This window comes from Elephantulus edwardii, unplaced genomic scaffold (assembly GCF_000299155.1).
Source record: "Elephantulus edwardii isolate Elephantulus edwardi_28Jun2011 unplaced genomic scaffold, EleEdw1.0 scaffold00185, whole genome shotgun sequence".
NCBI lineage: Eukaryota > Metazoa > Chordata > Mammalia > Macroscelidea > Macroscelididae > Elephantulus > Elephantulus edwardii.
The window spans coordinates 271,362-279,221 of NW_006399935.1; the positions used below are offsets into that span (position 1 = coordinate 271,362).

General features: G+C 49.9%; 1 protein-coding gene across 1 annotated transcript in view; it reads right to left on the reverse strand.

Moving 5' to 3' along the window:
• Positions 1–6,956, reverse strand: part of TIMM44 (translocase of inner mitochondrial membrane 44 homolog (yeast)) — a 21,902-nt gene extending 14,946 nt beyond the window's left edge. Inside the window, exons 1-3 of the mRNA XM_006896331.1 lie at positions 6,870–6,956; positions 3,066–3,170; positions 1,045–1,215 (exon numbers count right to left, since the gene is read on the reverse strand). Of these exons, the coding sequence (XP_006896393.1) occupies positions 1,045–1,215; positions 3,066–3,170; positions 6,870–6,914 (321 nt within the window). The 5' untranslated portion in view covers positions 6,915–6,956. The remainder of the gene's footprint in view (positions 1–1,044; positions 1,216–3,065; positions 3,171–6,869) is intronic.
• Between the last annotated feature and the right edge of the window lie 904 nt (positions 6,957–7,860).

A 7,860-nucleotide genomic window follows, 5' to 3' on the forward strand; every position in this document is an offset into this window, starting at 1 on the left:
TGTACATAGGGTCGCTATGAGTCGCAAGCACATAACAACAACATAAAAAAGAGAAAAGAATAGCCTGTCCTAGCAACATGCTCAAAGTATGTGAAATGAAGCTTTGCCATCCTTGCTTCAAAGGAGCGCTCTGGCCGCCCTCTCTCTAGGACATATCTGTTTGTTCTTTTTTCAGTCCTCTTCTCTAACATCATAGCTCAAAGGCATCAGCTCTTCTGCCATCTTTACACACTGTGTGTAGCTCTCAGATACCTCGCAAGTGACTGAAAAGACCATTGCCTGAATCGGGGTGCACCTCAGTCCTCAAACTGACAGTACTGCTCCTCAATAATTTGGAGCAATGGTTCGAATCCACCAGATGCTCTGCCAAGGAAGGAGGGACAATCTCCTCCTGTACATGTCAGATCTGATTTGACGGTACACGCACACACACACACACACACACACACACAAAAAGCAAATGATAATTTAGGCCAATTAGTCGGTTAAAAGCAAATGATAGTTTAACCTAACTAGAAAAGCGGTATGCATGAAGCAGTAGCTTGTATTAAAGCATTATCTCTACACAGTCAAACTAACAAAAGCAATTGAAAAGACAGAGAAGCAGCCTACAGGACAGTGGGTTTGTGTGAACAATGGTGGAGGAGTTTGGAAATGTGGTTAAAACTTGGTCACAACTTGAAAAAATCTAACCAACATGTAGAAAATGTTGACTTGGCATTGATTTTGTTGTATGTGTATGTGTGTGTGCACACCCATGTAGACTGCAATCAAGGTCAGGAGGGGCCTGGAACGCTGCATTTCTCACAAAGTCCCATGAAAAGAGGATGCTGAGGGTCTTGTTGCAGGATCAGGAGGTCGAGGGGAGCCATTCCTGTTCCCTTGAAGCTGAGCGCTCACCTCTGCACAGGAACCCCCCGCTGCACAGGCAGCCTCACCCCCAGCTGCCTTGGCCCTGAGTTCGGCTGGCTGATGGGGTCAGGGAAATCCTGGCTCTGGATTTGGGTCTGTTGGCCAAGGTGGGTACAAAGTGAAGACACTCACGTATTTCCGTCGGGCTTCCTGGAGTGCGTCAGACTCTTCCAGCTTCTTGGCCTCGTCTCGGAATTTTTTAATACTTTCTTTCATTTCTTTGTTTTTGGCTAACTCCTGTTTAATATTATCTACCAAGCCGGACAGGAATCCTTTTCTGTTGCCAGAAGAATAGGATTTGGACTAGAAAGGACATAAAAAGCAGAGTTAGAAAGACTGGAGAGGCAGAGGGTGGGGTTTTCATTTTTGCCTTTCCAGTGATACAGGCTTACCAATGAATAGTGGTCTTTTTACAATAACAGTAATAACAGTAAGGGGCAACTTTCAAAAATCCCCAAGTTCCTTTTCCCATAGAGGGAACACGGAGCGTAAGAAGCAGATACAGCTCAGGGGGACAATAGCCAGACATGAGAGAAGGGAGAAATACGTGGTGAGGAACCTCAAATTCCTAAAATACAAAACCCCAGACCAGTGAATCTGGAGGAGTCCACACAACCCCAGGCCTAAGACATTCTTTAAAACCCGGAACCAGAACTAGACCCTAAAATCGCCTTTTAGCTAAGTAACACACTGACTCACATAATAAAAAAGTGCCACCTGGGAGGGCTGTGCTCCTTTTAAGGAGCCATCTGTATGAGACCAAAGAACAGGATGGCAGGGGCAGGGAAACAAGATTCATGGAAACAGAGCAACCAAACAGAGGGAAAAAATGCTCACACGTTGTATAACTCTAAGCAGAGTCACAGAAGAGTGTGTGTGGAAACTGCCGAATGGGAACCTTAGTTGCTGCATAAACCTGCACTGAAAGCACAAACAAAAAACCACTGAAGAAACAAAAGAACCAGGGAGAGCTTCGAGTCCTCACACGAAATCACTCATTAACTCAGAGCCAGGTTAATGTGCAGAGGGCTCCTGTCTCACTGACGGAGCCGGAAGATCTGGGCCTCCAAACTCTAAGGCCTCTAAACAGACATTCTGGGATTCTGAGACTAGAAGAATCCCTCCCAGTCCTCCTAGAAGAACAGCTTCCTCTGTGACCTCCATCTCTGGGCCCACACACTTGGGGGCAGAGAACCCAAGCTCAAGGGTCCCAACTTGGGGAAAATACCACACACGTGGCGCAGGGCTCGGCTCTAGACATAAAAGCCAGTGCTGCACATGGCAGGACGACGGCAGCTCCAGCCAGGCAGAGGCAGGTGCTAATCTCTCCTCCACCACACGTGTAAATGGGGCTTCAGAAGATGAGAAACAGCACAAGGGGGCCAGTGGAGAGTCCTGTTGGGGAGGCGGCTGCTCCATTTCCACCCATGCACCCCAGTCAGGGGCTGCCCTGCTTAGCCAGGCTTGAGGACTGCCTGGTGCTGTGTCCCTTTGCATCAGCACTATTGTATGTTCTGAGACTGTACATTTTGAAAGTGGGAGAACTGGAGAAGTGAGGGAGGAGCCATCCCCACATGGCGGGTGGAGGACGAAGCCTGTGTGAGGCAGGAGGAGGGAAGCAGCCATCAGAGGTGAAGCTGCTAAAACAAGACTCTCAGGCACAGAAGAGAGAGGAGAGGTGGGCAGGAAGGTTTGGGGAGAAGGGGTGGAGCTTTAAGCTCCCCTCCTCAGAGTGGTGAGATACAAGCAGCCCAGGAGATCAGAGGACAAATCCTCTGGAAGATACCACGTGGAAAAAAGACTGAAAGGATGGGTGAGGTGTAACCTGAGACAGCTAAGCCTTAGGGAATGATGGGGTGACTGCTTGAACACCAAAAAGAGACCCACCTGGAGAAGATCCAGGGCAGAGGATTTCTATTCAATAAAGAGATGATTTTTCTAGCCATGAGAATCGCCACAAGGGGCTAGTTTGTGAGGGAGGAGTGTCTCATCTCTGAAGATGGCTAGCAAGAGGTGGCAGACGGCTTCCCAGGCCCCCTGGGCTTTGCAACCTAAAGGCCTGGTTATAGGTGCCAGCCATGGCCCTGCCTCTCCTGCTGACCAAGTCCAGCTTTCCCAATCCCCCTGCTGTCGTCTTGCTCTTAGCTACTCACCAAAGGCAGCTCTCCACCTGGCTGGCGTATCTGATAGGTGGAACCACGGGGCAGGGGCAGTAGGCTGTGGCTGGGGAGAAACTGGACCCCATTCCCGAGGCATCTCTGATGGAGAAAAGAGAAAAACTTGTTCAAAAAAGAAGCTGACAAGATGTAAGCACATCATGCTAACAACACAGAGACTGCCCTAGACCCATTCGGCGATTCTGATTGCATGCCTGCAGCGTGCAGAATACACGTCAATTAATTCCACTGCCTGAAGCCAGGGGAATCTGGCAGAAAGAGAAAACAGCTAGATCCTCAGCGCCAGGGCTTCTAGCTACCCTCTCACTTCTGGACTTGGGAGAAAATAGAAGGGTCCCAGGAAGCGCCAGCCTGTGTGGGAAGCAGGTTAATTAAAAAGTTATTATGAGGCGGGGAGAGAAGTACAGCAATGAATAAATGGAAATCCAAAATCTCTGTAAATGTTCATTAAAATTATTTATAAAAAAAGTTATTATGGCTCAACAGTCCCCATCAAATTGGTGATGATGAGCTCTGGGACAAGGGACGGCAAGGTGGTTCAGGGTGACTGAGGATGCTCCGAGCGCCTTCCCACGTAGGGGGCTCATTCTGCAGTACATCAGACAGCATCCTGTAGGGACTTATAGAGTCTCACTGGCTCGTATTCAGAAGCAAACTGCAAGGCCTTTCTTCTTAGTCTCTTCGTCCAGGAGAACAGCTCAAACCAGTCCATCATGGGTATATGTCTGTCGATATTTGGAATACTAGTGGCCTCGCTTCCAGCATCCTAACAATTCCCAGGCCATTAGAGTAGAACAAACGGGCAGAGGAGTCACTCTTGTTGTCGAGTACCATCGAGTAGTCGACTCTCTAGCAGGTTTTCAGAGGCAGAACATCACATGGGAGGAGACTGCCTATCTTTTTCCCATGGAGCAGTCAGTGGATTCAAACTGTGTACCTTTGGGTTGGCAGCGCAATTCCCTACCACTAAGCCACTGCGGCCTAGTGAGTAAGGAGTTTCACTGCCAACTTAAAGGCATGTGGTTCGAATCTATCGATAACAGCTCTGCACGAGAAAGATGTGCATCTTCCTCCCCTGTGATTTAGTGCGTCTGAAACTCACTGGAGGGTGAGCTACGAGTCAGTTCTGACATGATGGCACATGACAAGTGACACAGTTCTAAAGTAGCCTGCTGCCAAGCTGGAACCCACCAGTGGCTCCGAGAGAAAGACGCAGCAGTCTGCTTCTATGATGGTTACAGTGCTGTGAGCCAACTCTGCTATATCCTGTAGGAACTGATCTGAGGGCAACAGGTTTGGGTTTGCTTTAAACTGAAAAATGGCAGACTCATCTTCAAGACGGGAAGCCAGCAGCGTGCTCAGAGAAGTACTTGCTTTCAGAGGCAAACCCTGACAGCACAGCATCTCGGGATGCTCTGGAAGAAACCTGCAATACTCTGATCAAGGGCCGAGCTACAAAGATCGCAACGAGGGTCACTCCAGGCAGAGACCCGGCCAACCTCACAGGAACAATGTTTCATCTACCACCCGATGAACTTAAGCTCCACAGAACCTGTTCACGCTGCGCCATCCATCAGCTGGCACGGTGGAGCCTAGCACGCTGGCATCAATCTGACAGAACCTTACTATTCTATTTGCATATGTTGTGGGACAACAGCTAAGCATATGACCCAGTGGCTCCTCAGGAGAAAGATCTGGTGATTTGTTCCTGCAAAGGTTCCAGCTGAGGAGGCCTGAGGGGCAGCTTTCACTCTCACACAGGGGTACAGAATTAAAATGGAACCAACAACAGGCACCCAAACACAAGACCCTTCTTTTCTGTGTTCCCTACCTCCTGACTCCAGGAACCCTAAGGACTGAGTCAGATCACTATTTCCTAGGCTCCCTGGGAGAGTCACTCTTGGTGGTTTAAATACAGTGGAACCTGTGAGAGCCAGAACACAATGCAAACGGCCTTGATTTTCTAGCTCTTTCCATCTTTAACAAAGTGTAAGTCTTTTACTTTTCTACTTATTACTCATTTTGTTATTGTTAGGTGGCATCAAGTCAAGCACAACTTATAGCGACCTTTTGAACAGATTTGAACCCTGTCCTGTGCCATTCTCATCATCTCTGACACACTGGAATCCAGGCGGCAGTCACTGTATCAATCCATCGGGCTAAGGGTCTTCCACTCTTTCACCAACCTTCCACCTTTCCAAGCATGATGTCATTCTCCAAGGTGTAGCCTCTTCGAGCAACATGCCCAAAGTTTATGAGGTAAAGCTTTGTCATCTGCCTCCGAGGTGCACTGTGGCTGCATCTTCTCCAAGATATAGCTGCTTGTTCTTTTGGCAGTCTGTGGGATCTTCAGTGCGCTTCTCCAACACCACAGCTCAGAGGCATCAATTCTCCTGTCATCCTTATTCATTGTCCCTCTCTCAGATGCACAGCAAGTGACTAAAAAGAACATGAACTGAATCAAGTACACCTTAGTCCTCAAACTAACAACACTCCTCTTTAGTAATTTGGAGAGGTTCCCTGACTGCAGACTTTCCCAGTGCAATACCTCCCCTAATCTCCTGACTGCTGGTACTAACGGTGCTGAGTGTGGATCCACGTTAAGATGAATTCATTGACAGTTTCAATCTTTTCTCTTTCTATCATGATCTTGCTTATCTGTCCAGTGGTAAGGATTTCTGTTTTCTTGACCACTCATCTTAGTGGAAAATATTTAAGTCTTCATTCTCTGCCACCTTACGCAGATTCTGGTTTGACTTTATTTCTTAATGTATCCCAGAACCACTGACTTTTACGACAGTTCAAAACATAAGTGGAAGGCCTTCCACTGTGGGGGCAAAATCTGAGGTTGGATTCCCCCTTAGGCCTTGTGACCAAACAGGTAAATTGAACCTCTAAACCCTGAAGCAAAAGACAAGCTGTCAAAAAAAGCCATCAATGAAGGAGTTTGTCTTTTGCTTTTCAAGGAGAGGAGCAAACTGGGTGGGGAGAAAAGTGCAACAACGAATGAATGGAATTCCAAAATCTCTGCAGATGTTCATTGAAATTAATAATAATAATTTAATTTTTTTTTAAAAAAAAAGCCATCAGTTCTGAGTCACTGACACTTGCTTTCTCTCCACCCTTGGAAGCCTACGAGTTTTAACAACTTGTCTAGGGAGTCTAACTGCCCTGGGTGTTAGACACCCACTCATTTGCTGGGGGCTTGTGGGCAGGTTATTCAAGTGTCTGAGTTTCTGGTTTTAGGAGCCGTGAAATCGGGGCAAACAGCAGCAACACACTAGTTTTCTTTCTCCAGCGAGCTCTCCACTCCTTCCCGACTGTCCTACGGGCTCAATGGGGCAGTCTGTCTGTCCGGTGACAGATGCCTTCTGCACGTCCATGTGAGGGTTATAAAAAAACGAGGCAAGGAATGCTCGGGTAGGGGATCTAGTATGAAAACGCAAACAGTGACTGTCACTTTGCCTGTCCAACAGCTACTTGTTCTAAACAGACCACTGTCACCCCGAGCACGTGAGGTCTGAGCAGGGGAGGGACGACTCGCTCCCCGCTGGGCTGCGCGCCTCGCACTCTCACGCTCCAGGGTCTGGAGGGCTCGGTCCCCGCGATCAGGCCTCGCTCCGGGCTCCCACCCCCACCCCCGGCTGTCCCGACCTCAAGTGCCACGGCCGAGCCAGACAAGAGCTGTGAGGGCCAAGAATCCGAGCAGAAGGAGGCCGTGGTGGCCGCTGGCCCAGAGGCCACTACGTGCCCGCCCCGTCCACCCGCACACCGGCTCACCCGCGGGCAGCGGCACCAGCCTCCCCGCAGAGCCGCCGCTGCCATGTTGGTGGAACCCGTGTGACCTTCCTGTGGCGCGGCCCGATGGCGTCACAGTGGTGCCCATCCGTTGGGTATCCGGGGAAGAAAAGGCCACTAATTGGACAAGGCCCGGAAGACAGAGGTCTGTGATTGGACGAGGACGCGGGCTCGCTAGGGGGCGGGATTTGGGAAGAACACGGCTGTGACTGAATGTGGCTCGGAGGGCGGGCACTCCTGAGACACAGACCTGTGATTGGACAGAGCCACAAGAGGGCGTGATATGGGGCGTGGCCCTGTGCGAAGGGAGATTCCATTGAGAACGTGCCGAGTTCAGGGTTCTCGGAAATTCGCAGGCTGATTACTGACTGGCCGCCCGGATGGATGCGGATGCTGACCAACTGGCGGACCCTTCAGACGGAGACCACTCCGGTTCTCACTGATAGTGAACGACAGGCCGACTACTAGATACAATGGACCGTGACTGATGCGGCTGATTGACTACTGACAACAGCGATCGGCTGATTCGACTGCCGGTGACCCAATACCTTAAAGAAGAACTAATGCCGATTGCCTGCCTGCCCATCTGTGACTGCCTGGCCTGGTGACCACTGACGGACGGCGGCTGGCACGGTGGTTGGGGTCACTCCCCGCAGTGAATCGCCTCTACTTCGAGACAGAATTTGGAGCAAGAAGGCTCGCTGGACCCGCCTACTTCTGTGCACTTAAGATCCTCTCCACCCCCAGTAGAGGGGCGACCAGCTATTGCTTTCCGACCCAGGGTCAATGACACTAGGTTTGAAATTGACAAGGACTGACATTCAAGACTGTTGTGGGGGTGAACCTTGGAGACATTCTGGCCAGTGGACTGGTTTCCTAGCCTAATAGGGTGACAATGATTGACTCTGACGCTGTCTTCCAGTGACTGCCTCAAAGCCTGATGCTGCCTGCCTGCCTGCCTGCCTGCCTGCCT